Source organism: Thalassophryne amazonica, chromosome 6 (genome assembly GCF_902500255.1).
Source record: "Thalassophryne amazonica chromosome 6, fThaAma1.1, whole genome shotgun sequence".
Lineage (NCBI taxonomy): Eukaryota > Metazoa > Chordata > Actinopteri > Batrachoidiformes > Batrachoididae > Thalassophryne > Thalassophryne amazonica.
The window spans coordinates 40,790,334-40,816,549 of record NC_047108.1 but is presented as its reverse complement, the minus strand read 5'-3'; the positions used below and the strand labels follow the sequence as shown (position 1 = coordinate 40,816,549).

At 39.0% G+C, this 26,216-nt stretch overlaps 2 protein-coding genes across 2 annotated transcripts in view; both read right to left on the bottom strand.

The window, feature by feature from the left end:
- atp6ap1a (ATPase H+ transporting accessory protein 1a) overlaps positions 1-3,744 on the bottom strand; it is a 77,512-nt gene extending 73,768 nt beyond the window's left edge. Inside the window, exons 1-2 of the mRNA XM_034172050.1 lie at positions 3,581-3,744; positions 3,097-3,223 (exon numbers count right to left, since the gene is read on the bottom strand). Coding sequence (XP_034027941.1) covers positions 3,097-3,223; positions 3,581-3,705 — 252 coding nt within the window. The 5' untranslated portion in view covers positions 3,706-3,744. The remainder of the gene's footprint in view (positions 1-3,096; positions 3,224-3,580) is intronic.
- Positions 3,745-10,986: 7,242 nt separating this feature from the next.
- Positions 10,987-26,216, bottom strand: part of taz (tafazzin) — a 29,143-nt gene continuing 13,913 nt past the window's right edge. The window contains 12 exon segments of the mRNA XM_034172049.1: positions 10,987-12,298; positions 13,986-14,063; positions 19,399-19,451; positions 19,778-19,840; positions 22,008-22,049; positions 22,152-22,181; positions 22,184-22,231; positions 23,338-23,423; positions 23,530-23,575; positions 23,644-23,761; positions 23,763-23,773; positions 24,421-24,547. Of these exon segments, the coding sequence (XP_034027940.1) occupies positions 12,197-12,298; positions 13,986-14,063; positions 19,399-19,451; positions 19,778-19,840; positions 22,008-22,049; positions 22,152-22,181; positions 22,184-22,231; positions 23,338-23,423; positions 23,530-23,575; positions 23,644-23,761; positions 23,763-23,773; positions 24,421-24,544 (801 nt within the window). The 5' untranslated portion in view covers positions 24,545-24,547 and the 3' untranslated portion in view covers positions 10,987-12,196.

Genomic DNA, 26,216 nt, shown 5'->3' with positions numbered 1-26,216 from the left:
ACATCTGTGGCATTGTGCTGTGTGATAAAACTGCACCTTTCAGAGTGGCCTTTTATTGTGGGCAGTCTAAGGCACACCTGCGCACTAATCATGGTGTCTAATCAGCATCTTGGTATGGCACACCTGTGAGGTGGGATGGATTATCTCAGCAAAGGAGAAGTGCTCACTATCACAGATTTAAACTGGTTTGTGAACAATATTTGAGGGAAATGGTGATACTGTGTATGTGGAAAAAGTTTTAGATCTTTGAGTTCATCTCATACAAAATGGGAGCAAAACCAAAAGTGTTGCGTTTATATTTTTGTTGAGTATATATCTTTTACCTTGTTTTTGCATACTTGTTGTTCTGTGACTGTCTGTGCTGCTGTAACATTGTAAATTTCCCCATTGTGGGACTATTAAAGGATTATCTTATCTTATTAAGAAAAATAATTTATAAAGAAAAAAAAAAAATCACAATCCCAGTATCGCATGCTTTCAGCACCTGCCCTCTGCCAAATCCTGCAGTACCCTCCATTCTTGCTTCCACCCTGCCTCTTTTAAAAGTTGGCTCAAACACTGATCTTAACAACTAAAATTTACTGCTACTATTGTGTGCATAGTTCTGTAATAAAGCTTTAGAATGACAAAATAATCTGTGGTTTTTATGTTGATACTTTGTGCCTGTTGCGGCCGCTGTGTTGTGTTGTGATCGACTCCTCCAACTTGCTCCCGACGCACCAAAATGAAGTAGGCACAGCTGCATGTCAGATGTCTGCCATGCAGCTGCTGCGCTCTGATTGGGCCGCCATCTTTCATTACAAAATAAGGCTGAATTTATGTGGAAATGATTGTCGTACAAAAGCTTTAGATATGTGTCGCTGAGACAGATGATGACCGAAGTGCAGTTTTAAGCAGAAATGAGATGATAATCCGTGGATCGCAGCTGACGCTTAGAAATAATGATGCTGCCGCTTGGAAATGACGCGTGCGCAGTGAAGGCAGGGGGACTGATTTGTGGGGGGCGGGGGTCGTTCAGTCGGCGACACCAACATTGGAGGCAGATGCTCTGTAAGGCAGTCACAATTTTTACAATATTCGCCAATCGCGATTATTTTTCATATTCGCGAATATTTTTCATAATCGCGATTACCGTGAATTACTTATTTTATCCACAAAGTTGCATAAAACGACTCAGAATCTGACGTCATCGTGCAGCCACACGCTGCCTCTCTGCCTCACTCACTCTGTTTCCTCTCGTCTTGGTCGGATGGTTAGCGATCGAGGCTCGAATAATAACACGGAGCGTGAGGAGGTTCTGGTTCCAAAGCCACGTACCACAGCACCGCTGTGGATGCATTCCGGTTTTAAGTAGGGCTGCCACCACTAGTCGACTAGTCACGAATACGTTGATGATTAAAATCATTAACAACTAATTTAGTAGTTGACGAGTCACTTACTTTATTTACGTCTTTGTTTTTTCTCTCAATTCATAGTTTTAGGCAGCAAGCCGTCCTGCCGTCATTTGGACTTTCAAATTTTGAATAAGACGGACGATTAAAACAGTGGCCGTCTTATTCAAAGCCATTTAAAATGGGCAGTTTACCGAAGGAGGTGTGTGTGTGTGTGTGTGTGTGTGTGTGTGTGTGCGCGCAGAGTCAACTCACTACAGACTGCGAGGGAGGGAGCAGGTGAGGGAGGGAGATTCCTGAACGGAGGCACGAGATGTTACGTTCTGCTGTGACCCATCAGTGCACTTAAGACAGCGAGTGCGGAGCAGAGAGAGGATTTTAACCCGAGTGAACACGTTTAAAAAAAAAAACGAACCTTGGGGCTGCCTTTACTCTCTGTACTTTACACGTGTGGTTCTGACAGCACCGACCTGTTCAGACCATGTGCGCGTCGTATACTAAATTTATGAGATCACAAGATGAAATAAACAGTCAAATATCCTTAAAACATCCTTAAAAATGAGAATATATAAATGAACTGAGCAAAAATTACACACACGGGTTTAAAAAAACCCTGCTGTTCAGAGGCACAGATCACAAAAAGTTGAACTTTAACAGCTGTTTATTTTCCAAAGGTGTGTATTTGTTCAATCTTGAGCTTAATGTCGTGTTCAAGCACAAAACGTGACTGATGAGGGGAAAAAAAAGGATGACTTCATCACACTAAAATGAACTGGAGTCAGAATAAAAAATACAAGCTGCTGAGTTCTGTTGTTTTTCAAAGTTATTAAGCTGCAGCGATATGTTTTAATTATTTCAAAGTGAGTTGCCTCTTATTTTATTCTGATTTATTTATACAAAAAAAAACCCAAAAAAACATGGGGAGTGTAATCAGCCTGCATTGTTCTGTTAAGTTTATATCAGTTTTCCTGAACATGTCCAGGTGTTTTTCCTTCTTTATAAGAGTTTGGTGTTTGCTCCACAAAGTTTTAAAACACATTAAAATGTTCACACTTTTCTTTATAGCAGTTCTGTAATTTCAGAAATTCAACAGAAACAACCACAAATCAGAAAAAGTTGGGACTATATGTAAAATGAAGATAAAAATAAAAATGTTGCACTATTCCCAGTTTCTCCGCTCACAGAAGCCAAACGTTCTTCCAGAGTTGTGTAATTATATTACGTATAGTAGAATATAAAGAAGGGAAAAAAGAAAAGAAAAGACAATATAATCGTCAATCGCAATTATTTGCCTGACAATTAATCGTCTCCAGAAATTCCTAATCGTGACAGCCCTAATGCTCTGACCAGTTGGCCAAAGCCTGGGCTCTGGTCTGTGAGACCAGGTATCCTTCAGCTATCCGGGGAGTGTGGCTTATTGACTACCACATGCACAGCGCCTCCTGCTAGCCTCCGTCACATTCTTACTATCAAAACTCTTTCATTATTATACATTATTCAGTACTACATAATATACATAGCAAGTATTATTCAAGCTCGATATGGACAGGATTATTTTTCACAGTGTGTCTCGAGTCCAACCCTCAAGCTGTCAATGACACACTGCAGTTTTACTCGAAGGGTGCGTTGTCTTTCGTAAGTTGGACCTCAAGTACACAAATACAAACTTCTTTCTTTGTGTGCGCATGTGACTGCGTGTGTGTACCTTGTCCTGCAGGAAGAGAAGAACGTTTCGTGGTCCCACATTCAGAGCTTTCTCCAGGTAAGAGGACAGCTGCTGCTGTCCAACGATGTGACCTGCTGTAGGAGGCGACTGATCTGGCAGGGACATCCTGATGAACGGACACACACACACACACACACACACACACACACACACACGCACGCACGCACGCACGCACGCACGCACGCAAAACGGGCCTCTGATAAACGTCCATCAGCACTCCATAGGAGTGAGGAGACAAGTGCAATGTGGACAGCACCTGTGATGAAGTGAAAAGTCTCGTGGTTTTACAGATGTATCGTGTTTCTTCAAGACAATAACTGGGCTCGAGTACATTAATTTATGGTAATCTAGACACTGAATGACTACAAAAATTTACGTTCGCTTGGAGCTACCCGAGTCATTAGCTAGCCAAAAAGAGAGATGAATGAGTACATTCTTTATTCTATTCAAAAGTCATACTTACCCTGAACTCGTCCACAGAACAAGCGGGACCTGTGCGTCACAATTTCCCGTATTTAATATGTCCAAAAACAGGATAAAAGCGGCAAAATACGAAGAGCATCGCCGCAGCATTTGTGAGGTCGCCATCTTTGAGTGTGTGACAGTGACGTCACGTGACAGGTGGGTCAGGATGAAGAGACTCCTGCCCTCACGTCATACAAACATACAAACGCGCATGCATACACAGAAAATATACACACAAACGTATTCATACAAACATAAAACATATATAACGTGTATGCATACATATATACATACAAATAATATATACATACATACAGACAGACAGACAGACAGATAGATAGATAGATAGATAGATAGATAGATAGATAGATAGATAGATAGATAGATAGATAGATAGATAGATAGATAGATAGATAGATAGATAGATAGATAGATAGATAGATAGATAGATAGATAGATAGATAGATAGATACACATATATAAGTAAATCCCTTCGGCTTTTTTGTTTGTTTTTATACACTTTTTCAATTCAGTTTCAATGTATTTTATTTATATAGTGCCAAATCACAACAAAGCTGCCTCAAGGTGCTTCACACAAGTAAGGTCTAATCTTACCAACCCCCAGAGTGAGCACACAGGTGACAGTGATAAGGAAAAACGCCCTCTGATGATTTGAGGAAGAAACCTCAAGCAGACCAGACTCAAAAGGGTGACCCTCTGCTTGGGCCATGCTACCAACACAGACAACAATACAAATATACAGGAAATTTTTGTCTTTTGTTTTTACAACCCCTGGCAAAAATTATGGAATCACCGGCCTCGGAGGATGTTCATTCAGTTGTTTAATTTTGTAGAAAAAAAGCAGATCACAGACATGACACAAAACTAAAGTCATTTCAAATGGCAACTTTCTGGCTTTAAGAAACACTATAAGAAATCAGGAAAAATAATTGTGGCAGTCAGTAACAGTTACTTTTTTAGACCAAGCAGAGGGAAAAAAAATATGGACTCACTCAATTCTGAGGAATAAATTATGGAATCACCCTGTAAATTTTCATCCCCAAAACTAACACCTGCATCAAATCAGATCTGCTCGTTAGTCTGCATCTAAAAAGGAGTGATCACACCTTAGAGAGCTGTTGCACCAAATGGACTGACGTGAATCATGGCTCCAACACCAGAGATGTCAATTGAAACAAAGGAGAGGATTATCAAACTCTTAAAAGAGGGTAAATCATCACGCAATGTTGCAAAAGATGTTGGTTGTTCACAGTCAGCTGTGTCTAAACTCTGGACCAAATACAAACAACATGGGAAGGTTGTTAAAGGCAAACATACTGGTAGACCAAGGAAGACGTCAAAGCGTCAAGACAGAAAACTTAAACCAATATGTCTCAAAAATCGAAAATGCACAACAAAACAAATGAGGAACGAATGGGAGGAAACTGGAGTCAACATCTGTGACTGAACTGTAAGAAACCGCCTAAAGGAAATGGGATTTACATACAGAAAAGCTAAACGAAAGCCATCATTAACACCTAAACAGAAAAAAACAAGGTTACAATGGGCTAAGGAAAAGCAATTGTGGACTGTGGATGACTGGATGAAAGTCATATTCAGTGATGAATCTCGAATCTGCATTGGGCAAGGTGATGATGCTGGAACTTTTGTTTGGTGCCGTTCTAATGAGATTTATAAAGATGACTGCCTGAAGAGAACATGTAAATTTCCACAGTCATTGATGATATGGGGCTGCATGTCAGGTAAAGGCACTGGGGAGATGGCTGTCATTACATCATCAATAAATGCACAAGTTTACGTTGATATTTTGGACACTTTTCTTATCCCATCAATTGAAAGGATGTTTGGGGATGATGAAATCATTTTTTCAAGATGATAATGCATCTTGCCATAGAGCAAAAACTGTGAAAACATTCCTTGCAAAAAGACACATAGGGTCAATGTCATGGCCTGCAAATAGTCCGGATCTTAATCCAATTGAAAATCTTTGGTGGAAGTTGAAGAAAATGGTCCATGACAAGGCTCCAACATGCAAAGCTGATCTGGCAACAGCAATCAGAGAAAGTTGGAGCCAGATTGATGAAGAGTACTGTTTGTCACTCATTAAGTCCATGCCTCAGAGACTGCAAGCTGTTATAAAAACCAGAGGTGGTGCAACAAAATACTAGTGATGTGTTGGAGCGTTCTTTTGTTTTTCATAATTCCATAATTTCTTCCTCAGAATTGAGTGAGTCCATATTTTTTTCACTCAACTTTTTTCCCTTTCCTCTAAAAAAGTAACTGTTACTGACTACCACAATTTTTTTTCCTGATTTCTTATAGTGTTTCTTAAAGCCAGAAAGTTGCCATTTGAAATGACTTTAGTTTTGTGTCATGTCTGTGATCTGCTTTTTTCTACAAAATTAAGCAACTGAATGAACATCCTCCGAGGCCGGTGATTCCATAATTTTTGCCAGGGGTTGTATCTGCATCTATTCGAATGACTTATCAGTGCAATGCACGAGTGACAATCTCTGCTGCATTTGTTGTACATGTACTGTGATGCCTGCTGAGGCTGCCGCTGTTGCTCGTTCCTCCTAGCTCATTGCTCAGCCCTCTGACAGTAAGGCGCTAGGCTGCATGGCTCTTTGCACACTGCTCCCACATGTTGACATTGATGCTGCACATTTTCATGTCCTTCTTGCAGACATCCTTGAAGCACAGGCATGGTCGACCAATCAAATGAGTGCCCTCTGTCAACTCACCATAGATCTTTAGGAATGCAGCCCAGATCAGATATTACACGTGAACAAGGGACATTGATAATTCAATTCTGGGCTCCCACGCCATTCCAGCAGGGGGCAGAAAATCATCTATTAATTAAAAGCCAAGTGGTCTCTCTGTGTGTGTATAACTTCGATCACGGACAAACTGGGGACAGTTGACATTTATCGTTTGGTATGCTTATGTATTTTGGGTCACAGATGAATGCCGTCAAAACAGAATGTTGATAGGACTAATATTTTTGGAGAAACTATGGATATTAGCTAACAACAGTGAACAATGGACATTGATAATTACATCCTGGACCCACACGCCATTCCAAATCATTATAGAAACTTTGCATAATTTATTATCACCCTTGAAAAGTGTCAGCTACCTATTTTATAAAAACTCACCCATCTAGAACCTATTCAGTATTTTAATATTTCCCATAAACCCCCTGGCGGCCCCCTGCAGTTCCAAGAATGCACCGCAACATCAGCAGAGTTCTGGCGCCTCACAGTGCATATAAACAATGGCTAGCAAGGATGAGGATGGTGTTGATCCAACAATTTCACGGTGATTATGATGATGACATGTTCTCCCAAGTTGAGAGAGATACAGTGCTGTGAAAAAGTGTTTGCACCCTTTACATGTTAGATTTTTATTAGGACATAAAAAAACAAAGCAAAAATTCAGGCCTTGTATATTCGAATTCCTAAAATCATGCACTTTAAACTCACAGTAAAAGGTAATCACTACATCATGAATGAAAAGAAACAAAAATCTAAAAGCCAAAATGATGGTGTGAATAAGTAAGTGCCCCCTTTAGTATAGCACATGTAAAACATCACTTTTATATACAGTTTTCTTCAGACAAGTCAGGGGATGGATACGTGAACATTCCCAAGACACTGACTATGTCTTGGATAGTATTTACATGAATTATGAAGAAATACAAACAGTATAGCACTCTATGGTAAATCTGTGTGGACAAGATAGTTCTCAAAAACTGAGTGACTGTACAAGAAGGTGAAGAGTGAGGAAAGCCACCAAGACACCAGGACAAACCTGAAGAAGTTATAGACTTCTGTGGCTGTGATTGAAGAGATTGTGCATAGTGCAAGTTTTGAGTGTTGCATCACCAGTTATACAGCTTCATGATGAAGTGGTATAGAGTACACTGCAAAAACTGATATCTAAGAAAGTAAAAAAGACTTGTTTAAAGAAAATTTGACTTTTTTTTTTTGTCTAAATAGAAAAATAATCTTGTCGAGCATTTTCTACATAAGAAAAAATGTCCTATTTTGGGAAAATGTTTGCTAGTTTTGAGAATTCTAACCAAGCAAATTTTTTCTTACCCCACTGAGATTTTTTTGCTTAATACAAAGTAATTTGGCTAGATTTAGGATTATTTCGCTTATTTTGAGAGGGGCAGTTTTTGCAGTGAAGGTTTCTATATAAAAAAAAAAATTGATGTTTTGTTGAAAGAAAATTATTCTCTGTGCAACTCCACTATGAAGGCAGGAGTGGTGATACAAAATGCAAAACTTGCACTATGCACAATCTCTTCAGTCACAGCCACAGAAGTCTATAACTTCTTCAGGGTTGTCCTGGTGTCTTTCCTCACTCTTCAACTTCTTATACAGTCACTCAGTTTTTGAGAACTATCTTGTCCACACAGATTTACCATAGAGTGCTATACTGTTTGTATTTCTTCATAATTCAAGTAAATACTATCCTTGACATAGTCAGTGTCCTTGGGAATGTTCACATGTCCTTGGGAATGTTCACGTATCCATCCCCTGACTTCTTCGAAGAAAACTGTATATAAAAGTGATGTTTTACATGTGCTATACTAAAGGGGGCACTTACTTATTCACACCATCATTTTGGCTTTTAGATTTTCGTTTCTTTTAATTCATGATGTAGCAATTACCTTTCACTGTGAGTTTAAAGAGCATGATTTTAGGAATTTGAATATACAAGGCCTGAATTTTTGTTGTTTTTTTATGACCAAATAAAAATCTACTATGTAAAGGGTCAAGGGGGCAAACACTTTTTCACAGCACTGTATCTAGAGGAGGTGTAGCACCTGTGATGTACTTCTGCTATGCCCCGATGTTGCCTTGTTGTCCATACTTCACGAGGTTTGTTTACACTGTGCCCTGAACCACAGCTCTGCTGAAACCAACCTCTCACGTGAGTCACAGACAGCGAGGTGGTGCGAGATTCACAACTGTGAAACAGCGAATGGATCCCCACCGGCAAAATGCTAGTGCATAATTATACATGCATTCTTCCTAGTGGGGATCCCCCTATGGCAGACCTGGGAAGAGTATTGATCTAGTTAGTGAGGTGTTCAAACCCCACCAGAGCCACAAAGAAATATGATGCTTGGTTACAACTAGCATTGTTGGCATGATGTGGTAAATAACCAAATAGTCACAGGCAAATGCTCGTAATGCTTAAATGCACCTGTGACCTTGGGACAAGGTCAAAATGGTTGGAAATATGTAAAAAGGTGAAGTCCAGATTGAAAGGATGTTATATGCATTCATGCAGATAACTGTATTAATAATACAAAACTCTACCTATGTAGCACTACACACCTTTGCTTGTTTTCTATCCATATGTAGGGCCAAATTTACCTTTTGAAGTGACAAACACACACTTTCTGTGGTTCCAAAATAGTTGTAATTATCTATCTTTAACGCAGTCACTTAGTAGAAAAACAATCTCTGAGATTCAAAGATGGGGCCATTGGCTCAGAAGTCCATCACCCTACCACTCAGGCTAGTGTCTCCCACCCTGTAATGGAGTTATCACGTATGCCAGCAGAAAAACCCTAAACTTCACCTAAAACCTAATCCTAATAGAATTTGGTATCAATATTAAATTCTATAGCATAGCGAAGCGCTGGAGTGGTTCAGAATGTACTTGGCAGACCAAACTTTGTGTCAGTCTGGCAAGTCTGTGTCCTCCTCTGCTCTTCTCTAATGTGGGGTTCTGCAAGGCTCTGTTCTAGGCCATCTCCTCTTTTCTTTTTATATCCTTCTGCTCGGTTTTATAATTAGGAAGCATGGTATTTATTCCTTTCCGCTGTTATGTGGATGGCTGTCAGATTTATGTCCCTCTTAAAAAGAATGATACACATAAAAGCCTGGATAGCTTTGAATTTTTTACATTTTAATGACAAGAAAAGTGAAGTCATGGTTTTGGTGGCACCACTGTGACCCCCCAGCTAGATCTGGGTTCCCTGGCCCAGTATATGAAGCCAATCATACCAAATCTAGGGTTAAAAATGGATGCAGATCTGAACTTTGACAGTTATATCCATGCCATTGTAAAATCAAGCTTTTTCCATTTGCGGCAGCTGGCCAAAATAAAGCCATTTATTTCAAGGCAGCAATATGAGACAGTAATCCATGCTTTTATTACTACTTGAATGGATTACTGTAAATCACTGTTTGTGGGGGTTAGTGTGTCCTCCATTGCCATTTTCAGATGGTACAAAACACTGCTGCATGTCTTTTAACGGGTACACGTAAATTTGAGCACATTTCCCCCATTTTGACCTCACTCCACTGGCTGCCCATACAGTTTAGGATTCATTTTAAAATACTTTTGTTTTTAAATCCCTGCATGCTCTTGCCCCGGCCGACCTGTCTATTACACCCTTATAAACCCACCCTCTCTCTCAGGTCAGCTGAGCAGCTGTTCCCGAATGTGCTGAAAACTAAGAGGAATCTCAGAGGGGATCGCACATTCACTGTTGTGTCTCCAAAATTATAGAACGACCTGCCACAACAGATTAGACAGGTTTCTTCTCTATCTGCTTTTAAATCTCTGTTGAAAACCCATCTCTTTTCCTTGGCCTTTGACACTTGAGATGTTGATGGTTGTGTTGTTTTGTTTTTTTTTGAGGGGGGGGTCACCATGATCCATATTACACCAATTCTACCATGTTCCATGGAACTAAGCCTGACAATTTTTTGCATTACCCTACTGACAGAAAAAAAAGGTAAAGCTTGCACTTTGTGACATTTTCATTAATTTTTCAAGAAATGTGAGAAACAAGCAGGCATATTTATAGTATTTTGAATGAATATGTCAGATTTAATCTAGCTAAAAGTTGCCAGAATTCTTTAGAGATTGGCACTCTCAGTACCCTTCTAGGGAGAAACTGATACAGTTTTCACCCTTGTAATAGAGATAAACCGTCAACATTTATGCTGGTCTAAAAATGTGAAAAGGACAACTGAATTCTAAAACACCTGAATGAAAATGATAGGGACTTGTATAATAATAATCATAATAATGGCTGGAAAGCAGCCTACAGTTGGATAACGTGCATAATTTCTATTGGTGCTCTATGCCTGTAAATCTAGCACAATAACATCCTCTAAACCAACACTTTATCTTGCACAATCTCACTAAGCATTGATTAAGTTGTCTCTGGAAAGGCATCTCAACCACAAATTATTGTTGCATTTAAATATTTACCATGTTAAAAATACCAATCCAATCTTTTCATCTCTTGCAGTCAAGATTTCAGGGTTATATGATCAAAAATGTATCAAGTTTGTTTGGTCAGTCTCATAGAGACTATAAACACAAACACATAAACAAAGGAAATGCTGCATCTGTATTGAGGTCCATTTATAAAATCAGATTATTGAAATGTGACATTTCCCTTATAAAAGCCAGTCTTCTATGATAAAATAAATTATATACATTTAACATCCATAACAATCAGATTTACAAATGTACTGAGTGAGATTGCATTTCCAGAAAACACTGAGCAGTCATGCCAAAAAAACCTCATCATGAAGGAAAAATATAAACCTGCATACAATGATACACTTACCATTACAGAGATAAAAACTTAATAATTATTTATCATTCTCATTTTGTCAAACAAAATTATGTGATATAGTGCTGGATTTCTGGTTTATTAAATTTAGAATATCTCCTTTACTAAATTAATTATAAATCTTCAACTTCAAATGTCATCCATGCCTCCATGCTTAAAAGGGCATCATTCATGCTCTGAGTTAGAATTGTGACAAACAGCCAGTTTATGTGAACGTCCCCTAAACACTGTAGTAACAGGCGGATGATACCGGTTTCTGCTGAAATACAGTAAAGCCAAACACAAGTCACACTTAGTCTGCTGTGGAAATGAAGTCTGGAGGCTACAAACATTCAACAGCTCTCATTTTTCCCCAGAGCTGAGAAGTGGCAGACATAGCCCTGATTCATGTGAATTCAAGTGTCAAATATATGAAGTGCACTTATCATAAATATCATTTCCTTTTGTTTTGTCATGACTGAATCACAAATCAGTCCATGCTTCACTAAAATGAACTGACACGTACTGGCCACCAGCTTCTTCTACAATCTTGACCATAACTCCACCCCATCATCTACAGGAAGCTGGTTATTAATCAGTACGTGTTAAACATCTCTGGATGTATGAAGCTGTGGCTTCGTACAGGTGCTGAAACATGATGCTTCCAGGTCCTGTGTTTTCATCACCTGGAACACATATCCATGACATTACTGGAACGCTGTCCAGCCCACAAACATACAGATTTGCTGACAACTGGTCCTCTTCCAACCCGCAACTGACGGTCTGAAAACAGCCGAGGATGAAAGGGTTTCCCCTCACAACGAAATCTCCCGTGAGGCCGTGTTTACAGTGGTCCATCTGGGGACAGAAGGGGAGTGGATACAAACAATAAGGCAGTTGCCTGTGAGTGAGACTCCCTCAGACTGAAGTACTCCTCTTGATTTGAGGTACATCTCGGAGGTGAGGAGGGTGGCAGGTAAAACTGAGGGGTAGGACTCAGGATTGGGTGCGTGTCTGCCCGTGCAGAATTTCAGCCTGAGCCTTCAGTCTACGAAACTCCACCTGGATAAAATCAGTCAAAGTCTTCCTCATTTCCATCTGAAAGAGAATTTAAAAAACAGCATGGTGTGCTTTGGTTATTTTTTGAATGGAACTGTCTCACATAAACTCAAATCAGAATGAAATAGCTGGATCTAATTAGAAGTCAGGTCGAATCAACAAGAGTGGTTTGCAGTTCTGTTAGACTGGAAAACACTAGCACCTACTCACCATATAAACACATGATTAACAAATTGTTTTTCACAGGTGTAACTATCTGCACATTGCTCATTTGCATAGTGACACAAGATTGGTGGCATACCCTGAGGACTTTTCAGATGATTAAATTTCCAAAATATCCTCAGAGAATTTCTCTGAAAGGAACAAAGTAAATTGTCAATGATGATTTTAAAAACATTAATGAAAACCTTGACCATTTTAATGGCCAAAAACATGAACATGTACATGAACTACCAGTCCTTGTAGCGGAGTCTGGTCCAAAGGGGAGAAAGAGGAAGACGTACAAAGCACACAATGACGCAGCATGATTCTGCTGCTCTCTTTATCCAGATAAAATCTCTCTTGCTGCAGTTGGAGCAACAAAAATAAAATAACGGGGGCCAATTTTGAAATAAAATTCTGAGGGAAGAAACAGAAACAGCTTTGAGTTTATGTCAAAATGAGCAATGCAATTGCTTAGATCAGTGGTGTCCAAAGACATTCCAGAAATGGCCAAGAGGCTGCAGGCTTTCTTTGCAACCACTGACTCCAGCAGGTGATTTCACTGATTAACATCACTGAGCAGATGGGATGAGTTCATCAGTGAAATCACCCGCTGGAGTCAGTGGTTGCAAAGAAAACCTGGAGCCTCTTGGCCATTTCTAGAATGTCTTTGGACACCATTGGCTTAGATCAACGCAAATAAACGTGTATCATTTTTAGTGATTCCTTTCTGAATAGCATCCTTCATATAAGTACAGCAACTGAGTCATGGTCACACAGTCTGTAAAACAGATGGCCCTTTTCAAAAATGAGAGGGGGTGTGGCAAGGAGCAGTTTATTTCCATTTAAAGTGGCCTAATGGAATTTTCAACAGCATCTATTTTTCACTGTTCAAACAGTAGTCAACCCAATAACTGAACCTTGCCGTTCCCTTGCCAAGCATGCTCTCATGTGCTTACTCGCACTTGTGTGTTTATGACAAAGCTGAAAGAGATATGACACACAGGAGATTAGAGTGCTGACTGGCAATAACAATATAAATGTGAACTGAAGCTACACTGATGTACTGTTGAACATGGGGCAAGCTAAAAGGGGCTCATCAGCAAATGACTTGTAAAGACTCGGTGGACAGGGCAGTGCCGCTGGATGACTGAGGCTAAGGTAAGTGGCTAACGGCATTATCAATCATTTAAATAATAAAAAAAAGTTTCTTTAGTGAGGTAAATATCTGCATGGTCTTCTGCATGCTACCAGACATTTTCACCTCTTCAGTGGCAACAAGAACTGGTTCACAGAGTATTTTTTTTTATCTTACGCCGCACATTACATTATATAGCTGGTTAGCTACTGATGTTTACATTCTAAATCAGTACTGCACATGATTAAAGTCGTTTATGCCCTGAGTGAAAGGTGAACCCCACAGCTTCTAAGAACAGAGCCAAAGCTGAAGAATGTCAAACTTACCCTTTAACAAAGTATTTTTACTTTGTTACATTATAGCACTGGCACATCAGCATATTCTTACCTGGCTCTTTTTTTGTGCTCGAAGGGATTCAACGAGGTCTTTCACAGTGAAAGGTTTCCCCACAAGGACTGTGATTTTCTGAAAGCAAATAACCAGGTACAGTTATTCTAAAAACAAAAAATGTGAGAAAGTTTGGATCATAGTTTACTGAATCCCACTATTGCTTAACTGTGAAATGGAAGAAAAACAGGACATTTTTCAGCTCAAAGTTAGGAGATCAAGTCAAGACAGGTCTGTGAGAATACATTAGCACCATATATCACCATATCCACCACACCACAGAACCAAGCCTGGAGTGGCTAATCAGGAGGACTGGCACAATTCCAGGTGGGCAGGTCTGATGTTTTTGCCGCGAGGGCTGGTGATCTCTTTTTTTTGGGGGGGGGGGGGGGGGGGGGGGGTTCAAATGTCATGCTATGTGGCGCAATCTAATCTCCAACACTACGTGCAGCTCATCAAGTGGACTAAAGAAGTGAACAGAGCGAGTAGTGACGTCAGCGGATCACATCAGAGCACAGCTCGTCTGAAGGATTGTAACAAGAAGTTCAATCTGTTATAAATATACTTTAACAGCAGCACACAAGAAGGAAAAACATGCAACTGTTTTATCAAGCCATGACAATCTAAACATGACAAATAATTACCTTTTTAGACGGTTCAAAATGTTTTCTGCAGGTAGTTAGGTGCGCACGTACGGCTCTGGCTGCAGCCTCCTCTGTCATTCCGGATACTAATAGAGCTGTTTTCAACAGCCAATTTGCAGAAAAAATGATTAATCCGTCACAAATAATTATTTTATATATACAGCGTCCAGCGCAGAGCAAGTGGCAGCCGGTGGAACAACATGCTCGTATCAGTACACCTTGAGGCTGTGGTGGGCACACTTCCGATAATCCGATAACAGATAATTATCGAAGACAATGTTTTCATTATCGGATTATCTTTTTAGATAAATTTAAAAACCATCATCGGACTAATTATCTTCCGATGAATTACCGTCCGATAACTTTTAGACCGATAACGTACTAAACTAAGTTGAACAGTGAAAAACATTTTTAAAACTGTTAAAGCTGTTGAGACCTACCTGTTAGAGGTTTCCTAATAGGCATGTTGTTCTACCCTCTGCAAACAGAAACCACTCTATCGTCTGTAAGCAAAGGAGAACTGGTGACCAAAAAAAGTAATTTCCTTTAACACCATACTAATATAATCGCAATGTCACCAAGTCATCCAGAGGCATACATGTTTAACTTATGGTTCAAATTTTAACCACTCATTTTAGACAAGTTATTTAAAATTATTGTCATGTCTGAAGTTTATAAAGTGAAATATCAGATATATGTTTTCGGGAATATATTCTCTGGGTTTATAGACGTTAGTGTATTTGCGTTTGTTAATTCCACGCATCTTAAATGTAGCAGACACGGATTATCTGGAATTTTGTTTTGACATTTTTTCAAAGGCCGCTACTGCCATCTACTGGCCAGGAGTGTTCATGGCAGTATTAAACGTCTGGGTTACATGGCTGCTCTCAAGTGTTGGTATTGTCCATTGTCCAGGCACTTTTTGTGTGCATATATGTTAACTTTGTATTCTAAAACTACGGTTAGAAGTAATTCCGTCTCCTTATCAATCCACACGAACGAGGTTGGCGCCATGTTTTTAGTTTTTGTGGACGTGATGACAAGAGAATAAGGCTCCAGATTGGATAGAATTTTAATCAGTACCGCCACCCAAAGGTTTGGCAGACTAATTACAACACATTATAAAGTTAATGAATTGTGTGGCATTGTGGCTGTAACATAATGTTATATAATGTAAATATGGCACTGTGGCATGTAACAATGCTTTTTAACCCTCTGGAGTAGTACTTTGCGTATCCGTGTTGAAGTCACATGACCAATTAAGCAGTGCTCCCATCAAATTCCCCACACTTTCAGTTTGATGTTTGTTGAAAGTACAGACTTCAACCTACATACCAGTTTTTTAAATTTTGTTGATAGACCCAGTAAAACCTCAATAATGATTAATAATTTCTGCAGTCTTTTCCCTGAATTGTTATGTTAATGTGGAGTGCCGCTCCATGCGATCACTTTGGCGAGCACTCGCACGCACAGGAGGTTTGCTCACTCTTTCTTCTCTCTGCTCAGAAAATAATGTGAAACAAAACCACGACTTTCCCTTTGGCTTTGGTTATGCCTTTCCCAACAACTACTTGTGCTTTTCCACCAAATGACAAATACAATGTTCACAGACCCACATATTTGGATGTGGATGTATGCTGCCTTCATGCACACATGAGCATCTGTCTCCTTTTAACATCTCTAGCTGGTGCCCCTTTTTCGATTGGTGCAAACACATGACATCATCAATAAAAACCACCAACTCCACATAGATATCACTCAGAGAAGGGGGGGAAAAAAAAGCCTCCAGGGGCCCAATGCTGCCTCTGATGGACAACAGGAGGAAGTGTCAGGCCTGTTATGTTCAACACAGGACTGTAATTGTTTTTCTGAGTGGCACAAATATAATTTAGGTGCATCTGATTGTTTTGTAAATAGTCGTACAAAAAAAACCTGAAGCACTTCTTGTATTTTAATGTAAATAATTGCATATAACTCTGTTTATATACAAATTTTACATATGTTTTTGAAATTTACAATTCATATTTGCATTCTAAGTTAGAAAAATGGTTTGTTAAACATAAACTTTTTTCCTGCAGCTGTTGGCACTGTGTTCTGTGTGCAGGAACCATCACACCAGCATCGTGCATGCCTGCCCGTCGGTGCAATGTCTGCGTGGTTCCCTCATATGAGCTGTTCCGAGGGGTGTCGCCTGAGTTGTACATATTTGCACTATGTGTGAAGGGGCCCTAGGAATGAACATAACGGAGAACAGTTCAGGTGGGACAGTTTGGAGACAAAGTCAGAGAGGTGAGATTGAGATGGTTTGGACATGTGCAGAAGAGGGACTCAGGGTATATAGGGAGAAGGATACTGAGGATGGAGCCACCAGGCAGGAGGAGAAGAGGGAGGCCAACGAGGAGGTTTATGATGTGCTGAGGGAGGACACACAGGTGGTTGTGTGACAGAGTAAGATACAGAAGACAGGGTGAGATGTAATGATTGATCTGCTGTGGTGACCCTTAACAGGCGCAGCCGAAAGCAGATTTTAAGCTATTAAGCTATGCATAATTAGAGGCATGATTGTTTTGAGTGAGATTTAGTATGTTGTCGCTGTGAGCCGAGCTCAGGCAGAACAGAGGCCATTAGCTGCAATGCTACAGTTGTCTGCAAAAGTTTGGCACCCTGATGATTTCCATGATTTTCCTTTATAATTTTAGCAGCTATCAGAAACTCAATTATATTAGGTCCCATTAATCCATAATGACTGAGGAAATAGTGGTTTCATAACTTTTAATGCCCACACAAAGCAAACAGATATGAAACTCAAAGATGTGAGAGTGTCCGGGCTTCATCTGTCCTGCCCAGGTTACATAATAGGGTCCTGCCCATTCTACACCTCTGTATCCAAATATGGGTTTGGATGTGACACAGGCAGAATAAGCAATGCCAACAATGGTGACAGCCAGAGTAGCAATTTTTGGGCTTCCAAACAGCTCTTTTCGGTCTCTATAGCAACCTATGGATGAAGTCACAGAGGATTTGTCCAGTATTTATATAATCTATGGTGACAAGCTATTCCTGTGTAGTGTATACCCAATGAAGTACTGTGATCACACTCTGAAGTAGAAAACCTGAATGAGAAACAATCCTCTCCAGGAGAATGAGGAAATTTAAGAAATCATGCTCTCCAATCTTTAAAAACCATTCTCTGGAATAAAAAAAGGGAATTTAACATTCAAAGTACTCAGGACAACACTTGTTTGTGAGACAAGAACAGCAATGGCAGATTAGCAAGCAAATCTGAAACAAGACTTATCTTTTACAAATGCTTCACAAAGGTTTTCAAACATTTAAATACATTGCACATTTATCTTACCTATGATCATCTGCTCAGAGGCAAAAGAAGCAGTTGACGCAAATCTTACGTGCGTCATACAATAACAATTACCTTGTTAGCGTCTGATCACTAATGTGGGTTGAATTGTCAATAAGAGCAGATTTTTTCAATATTAATAACACTGCACTTTGTCCTCACTATGATAGTCTGCCAATGGCAAAAAGCACTCTACTTGCATTTTATGCCTCTTATAATAACATTATTTAACTCATTAGCTTCTGCTCCTTCACATGGTGTTTGAATTATGAATAAATAATGCAGCGATTATGTCATTTTGCTTTTTGTGCATTAAGTGTTGCTTCAAAAATAAATGTAACAGATCAGTGTCACAGATTTGTTTTTTTCCCGCTACATGGAACATTTTTTGGCTTGTTGTCCCATTCGGCTGCTCCTGTTTTTTTGTTGTTGTTCGAGGTTGCCACAGCAGATACAACCAGATCCGCATTGGTATTTGGCAAGTTTTACTCTAGATGCCCTTACTGACGCAACTTGTTACTTGAAGAAACACACACAGCTGCTGGTGTTCGAAAGTTATTCCAGCAATACTCAAGGATCCAATGACGAGAAGTCGCCACAAAAACTTTCAGTCATCGCTGTAATTTGCTGGCTTGCATACAATAAGATAGGAAACACCAAGAGCCAAAAGACTTGGACGTTTATTTTTGTTAAGTATTTGCATTGCCAAACTCTTCTGACCAGTGACCTCATGAATCTGTTAGTTATTCCCATGCCTCTCTTGATCTCCAAGGCAGAGGTCCCAGAGACATGGATGTCACTCCCATAAAAAGAGAATATATCTCCAAGTTCAGCACTTAAACCAACATGCTGCCTAGGCCCCTTGTCCATATAGCATTTTTTTCCACCCCTGGGAGAATAGAGCTGAGAGAGTCCACAAATGTTTCAACCCAGTGGTTCCAACATTTTCAGTGGGGGGGGGGGGGTGTAAAAAAAAAAAGCCAGAGTCTGAGATTTGTTTCTACGACAATAATAAAACAGCCAATGGCTAGCTTATAATGTACAGCAATAAAAGTACTCACCTTCAGCAAGAATCAATCATCTGTCCAACATACATAGTTTTTTTTTTGTCTCTATTGTGATACATTTTAAATAAAATCAGCTAAAATAAACCTCTGCTCTGCCAGTTTTCTGAAAAGGGGATGCAGTGATGTCACGGTGTCTTTCTGAAAAGTTCAGGGATTTTTGACTTAATGCACAAAAAAGCATTCTGGTCTGGGAAAAACAAAACAAAGATGCTGGGTGTAGTGTTTTTTCCAGAAGGCAGTTTTCATTCTCACTGAGACAAACTCCAATAAAGAAGCTGGCACAAAAGGAGGAAAAAAAAACACACTATATGTATAGAGGGCCTAAGGCTACAACCATTGTTTCCTACCTTGCCAGTCTGTGGAATGTAGGGCTCAACATTGGGCAAAACGTCACTCAGACCTGAGAAAAAGATGTAACCCAATTAAAACAAAGGCATTCACTCCATACCAACATTGTAGTGATGGAGTAGTCTACGTTTCAATGTTAATTTTTCAAAATAATGCTAGCTATACCTCTTTATTTTGATACACCATCCACTTATTCCAAACCAGACTCACTTTCCAAAGTTTCCCAAAAGATTTGATCTGTTTATACACCATAGCTTGTATTTCAAAAACAAACAAACAAACAAACAAACAAATAAATAAATAAATAAAAACTAAGAAAATAAATGGAATAACAGTGAAATAATTTCTGGTGTTTATTGTGTCAGGAGGGCAACTCACCAACATGCCAGAGTGGCAGGATAACAGGATTAAGGCGGCACTCTGCTATAAGTCGGCCCACACCTAAAATGTAAAGAAACATGTTTGTTGTTTTTGTTATTTAATCCAGAGTTTTTAACAAAACATCACTAGGATTTTATCTTGCCACATATCCTAAAGGTTGAATAACTACTATCTATCTATCTATCTATCTATCTATCTATCTATCTATCTATCTATCTATCTATCTATCTATCTATCTATCTATCTATCTAACTATCTATCTATCACACACATTTGTATCTCTATACTTGTTAGGACAATTCATAGACATAATGCATTCCATAGCCCCTAACCACAAGAGAAATGCCTAACCCTAACCTAAAATGAATTCTACCCCACAGCCTAACAGCCCTTTGAAGTTGTGAGGACCAGCCAAAATGTCCACATAATGATGGTTTAAAACCACAATTTCCCCACCCACCCACAATTTTTCAGGCTACAAGTTACATAGCGTTTTTTTTTGTTTTGTTTTGTTTAAAAAAACAGTGTGGGGAGTCCTGTGACTTTTATTCTACAAGCAACTTGTATATGAAAAATACTACATTATCATCTATGGCCATAAGATGTGGCCATAGTGTTGTTCTACAGAGCCACCATCGAGAGCATCCTGATGCACTGCATCATAGTGTGGTACGGGGGGTGCACAGCAGCAGACAGGAGAGCGCTACAGAGGGTGATCAAAACAGCCCAGAGGATCACTGGTTGCTCTCTGCCCAGCCTGGCAAACATTGCCAGCTCTCGCTACCTCAGCAGAGCTGCCAGCATCTGCAAAGACACATCCCACCCCAGCAACCACCTATTTGACCTACTACCCGCTGGCCGACGGTATAGGTCAATCAAAACTAGGACAAACAGACTCAGGAACAGCTTTCTCCCCAAGCCATCACTGCACTGAACAAAAACAAATCACTCTAATCCGCACCTTCAAGTTTCTTGTGCAATATCTGTAAACCATGTGCAATATTCCCGTGCAGTATGATTCCACCGTGTATATATTTCACGTTTTATATCACTTAGTCCAAATTTCATTTTATTTTATTTTATTTTACCTTATGTTTATATTAGTTGTACATACGAGTATACTCTGAATAATTTACTGTTAAATTTCACTATCTTTTATTTGGCTAAAAATTACTCGCACCTTTTTGGAGTTGCACTCAAATCTCGTTGTAATGCAAATTACAATGACAATAAGGCGATTCTGAATTCTGATTCTGAAGATGCCACCATTTTACATCTGTGACACGCTGCTCCCATAGACTGAATGAGGTATTGTGATTCACACTCTAGAGCAGAAGGTGGCAGTAACACATCAAGCTGGAAGCTAACTGTCGTAAAACAGAAAGATCTGAATGACAGAGACTATCTGTGTCTTACGGAACAGGTAAATGTAATACTTCATGCTCTCAACTAAGAGGACCATGCTCTGTAATAAAAAGAAGAAATATATCTTTCATACGACTTGGGAACAACACTTGTTCTGTCTGTGTGAGACAACAAGAATACTAACAGCAGGTGAGCTAGGCTAAGGTGGTACGTCAATGTTATCTTATTTTCCAAAAGAGTTTTCAAACGTTTAATTACATTGCACATTTACCTGAGATATGATCATCTTTCAGTAGCAAAAGAAGCAGCTCACTCGGGTATGCGCTGTGTGGAGTTAATTAGCTCATTAGCTTCTGATCACTAATGCAGTGTTGAATTATAAATAATGAGTAATAAGAAATAAATAACCTTCATGTTTACCTCATCTATGACAGTCTGTTTAATGGTGACAAGAATCAGTTTTACTTGAGTTTTGTGCCCGTACAATAACATTACTTATCTCATTAGCTTCTGCTTGCTACTGTGATGTTCGTATTATAAATAATGTGCCAGTTAATTCATTTACTTATTGTTGCATGAAGCGGCAGCACCACCTTTAAAAAATAAATGTGACAGACTGGTGCAACTTTTTTCCCTTCATGACACATTTGGACAGATGCGACTCCTATTCTGGTGTGAATTATAGTCTGGAAAATACAGTATTACAGTATATATATATATATATTATATATATATATATATATATACATACATACATACATACATACATACATACACACCACACACACACATATACACACACACACACACATATATAAATACTTTTTTTTGGACAATGACTCACAACACGCTGGTGACTCACCCCATTTTAACCTTATGAATTCTTCAGTCATGTTGATTTTGCCTGTTAAATGAGAAAGAGGCGCTATTTTTACTGTAACAAACTAAATGAACTGAGAAGGATGAAACAACAGGCAGAGTACAATATGAAGTGTATGTAGCATACCTTCTGGAAAAATGTGAACCCATTCACTCCATTTAACTTCTCCAGTATGAAATCCATACCTTTCTGATACACACCATCACCTAAACACAATGCAATACTTGTTTATGGTATACTAGCATTATTGCCCGTGGGAATCCCATGGACTCTAGATTTGGTAGTGTTTATAAAATAGGTAGCTGATATTTTTCAAGGGTGGTGGTAAATTATGGAAAGTTTCTACAATAGTCCATAGGCCAAGCAGGTTTTCGGTACCATTGAAGGTGGACCAAACGACACTTAGAATCCAGCCTCAGTGTACCATGGCCTACACAAAAATGTATGATAACCATCCCAGGGTGGTAGCTGTAGCAGGTAGAGGTCAATGAAGAATTACACAGAAGTTAAAATTTAAAAATGTTCCAATAATGTTGAAAACTATAATCACATTATTTGTCTGATCATAACGATTCAAAAAGGCATAGTTTGGACTATCTATGATGGAATGTCCTGGAGTTATGGGGTTAAAACAGCAAAATGGTGACAAAGGTCAATTTAGTATAGTCGTCAAAAGTTAAAGTTGCTCCAATTTCAGTTTGGGTTTGTGATCGCCTTTGATTCTATCAGAAGCGTTGGCTGTGTTTAAACTCAAAATCAGCTGTTTGTAGCTGAGAGTGTACCAGAGACAATACTGAAAGTGATCGGTTAGCTGTAGCTTCCGATAAATATTTTGGCGGTTTATCAGTTTAGCGTTATAAAATATAACTTTTTCAGTTCGTGATCAGCAGTTATCAAAGCTAACTTTTGGTTAGCTGTGCCCACCACTGCAGTTTTATATGACAAAATAAACAGCAACCTGGAAACAAATTTTGATGGAAATCCATATACAAACAGAGGTTTTGCAGCCCTGAGTGAGTTACATCCCAAGTAGTGGACAAGAATAATGTGTTGTATTGTATTAAAACAAATCAAAATTAATACATTCTCTATCAATTCACCATGAAGTGACAACAAATCAAATAATCACACAGAGAAGGGTGCTATAGTTGACAAATTTCCTTAATCACTTTAACTGAAATGCACAAGCTTTGCCTTGTGGCTTCACATGTGGCACTGTTGTTTGCAATTCAACAGTGTTCAACAATATAATGTTTTTTTCATGTACTTTACTGAAGCCTGGGATGCTATGCAGACACATACTCACTCATACCTCTGATAACAGGAACACATTTGCCACGGCTGAAGAACTTGGAGTGAAGCTCACTTGTGAAGCAGATGTCAGATGCTGTTGGAGTCCTGTCCAATTACAATCAAGATATTACATATTACTGACAGATGAAACCAAGACAAAGTAAAATGTTGAAAACCTGACAAAACTGCATGCAGAAATTGAACAGCTTACCATCGCATCTTGTTAAAGTTCCACAATTGTCTGAACTTTAGTGTACCTGTCGAATACAACTGATTAAATCACTTTCATCAAGAGATGCAATTCACATTATGCATGTGTCCTTACCCCAAATGTGTGGGTCATCCATACAGGACTGGTGATTGGACAGAGTGATAAGGGGTGTCTTGGGGGGGCGCTGGTCAATCAGATTCAACAAAACCTCATGGTTGTGGACTGTCAAAACAGTTCATGTACCCTGAAGATGTGAATCGACAAAGTTGAAATGAATAAGGAAAAGACTGAAAATGTTTGTGTTAAGATTACAAGTAAGTACACAGTTTTTGGTATTTACAACTATGTGCATTCAGCATATAAACAAGTTTTAAGTCTGAGAATTTTGGCACACAGACACACATACAACACAAAACAACCCCAGTAATGTCCAAACATTCTTCCTTAAACTGAAATTAAATTAGATTTTTTTCCTATTTCATTAAATATCAATTAGAAAGTTATGAATTTTTTAAAAAGCATATCATTGTGCAGTAAAAAAAGCAAGTTCCTTCAGCTGCTCCCTTGTTTGCACTCAGGCTCACCACAGCAGATCCGAGGCGGATCTACATGTTGAATTAGCAGAAGTTTGCATTGTTCAGTATATAGCACAGTTCTACACAATCACTCAGTTCCTACATAATTAAATTATTGTAAAACTGAATAAAACACTATTCTCTATTAATTCCAGGAGATGCCCCCAAAGAAATTATGTAGTTTCGTCACTGAAAATAAATAAATTGTTTTAAAGAAGAGAATATGACAAGTACTCAACACCAACTTTCTATTTAATTTTTAAGTGTTTGACGTGCAGTAAATGTGCTTGATGCAGTACTGGAGGTTTTGACTTACTGGTCCAGATGTAAGAGTACAGGCCAACCATGCCCATGATCACTGAGCCGGACATCCTCCATGCGAAAGAAGGACATTTTGGATATGGCCACTTGACCTCCAAGGACATCACAGCACTCCACATCCACTACATCCACACACATTAACCTGGCAAGACCACACAATAAGAAACAGAAAACCCAATCAAATGTGAAGCTCTGAGTAATCCGGAGGGCATGAAATAAAAACTGAATGCTGTCCCAAAACCTTGGTCACACATTTATTCTCATAGTCCGCTACACCTCAATGGGAGCACCCGGAGGGAACGCACACAAACACAGGAAGAACATGCAAACACCACACAGAAAGGCCACAGGTGGGAACCAATCACATGACCTTGCTGTGAGGCAAGAGTGCTAACCACTAAGTCCGCCGTACTGCCCTCAAGATAATGTATGAAAAAAAAGTTTATTTCCTGTGTGCTCCTTAGAATCATGTTACAATCATGGATCCAATTAAGAGTTTGTATGAAATAACTCACCAAATAAGCTGGAAAAAAGGTAAACTAAAACATGAATATAAAGTAAATAAACTGCTCAAAAGATACACCTTTCTTACTGAAAAAGTCCTGTTTACAGAAGAAGCCACTGCTTGGAATCTAGTCAAATATAAACTGGTTCTCAGGGGAAATATGATAAAGTCACTAAATCTGATGGGTCACCACATTTGCTGAAACACCTGATTTTTAATTGCTGTAGCCACACAATCCTTCAGTTATCCTCTTACATTTATAATTGACCTCATCGGAAACAAAACAAAAACAATATTCACTCTCGGTAGACTGACACTTACTCACAGTAACATTATTTGTCTTCATTTTACTCGGGACTCTTGCTCTAGTTTGCTCTAACTCACACTGTTTCAAACAACGTTACTGAGAATTACTAAAAGCTTATGAGCAGAAAAGTAAAATTATTTACTCCACCTTTCTCCTTCCGGCAAGTTTTGTGATCACTGAACCCGGAAGAAAAAACTACGCACTTCTTCATCTTGCATTTCAAGTGGTTGACACCTAGTTTGAAGTGTACTACCGCCCCCTAATGGTCTGGGAATGGTCACAACAGTGTCACACAGGTGCGCGCAAAATTCAGCAGCCATATCTAGGACCCAGTGTTTAAAACATGTCCATAATCCCTAAATGGTTAAAACAATGGGTTTTTTTTAAACAAAACCCATGAGACAAAGCTCAAAGTCCACACTTTAAAAATGTTTAAATTGAATTTAAACCCAATATTAAAGTAATAAGTATAAAGAGGACTTGGATAGATGGTAAACATTACCTGTAACCTGCCTGGGACGATTATAAATGAATATAGTCCGGAGACTCATGTATCCACTACAAATGTTGCCAAACTCCATTCCAAATTCTTGGTTCTCAAAGCTGGAAAAAATATTCACCCAATATATATATGGCAGGGGAAGAAAGTGCGAATGAAAATTTGCAAAATACAGAGAAATACAGATCAGGCAGATTAATCAGTTCCAAATATCCGTCACTATTATTGGGCTGCACAAATATGTTATATTTATGAATGGATGAACCCTGATGCATCTAATACATGGATTGCTATGGAATCTGGCAGTTGTGGTATGATATCAAAATATTGCCCCTTTACACGTTATAAGAAGACAAAATTAGAACTGCAGAACAATTTCATTGTACTAAACACTTTAACACATGGTATAAAACACTATTATCTTTTAAGTTAAAAGATCGTTTTTCGTTACTAGCCCCCACATTTTAGAATCCTTACTTT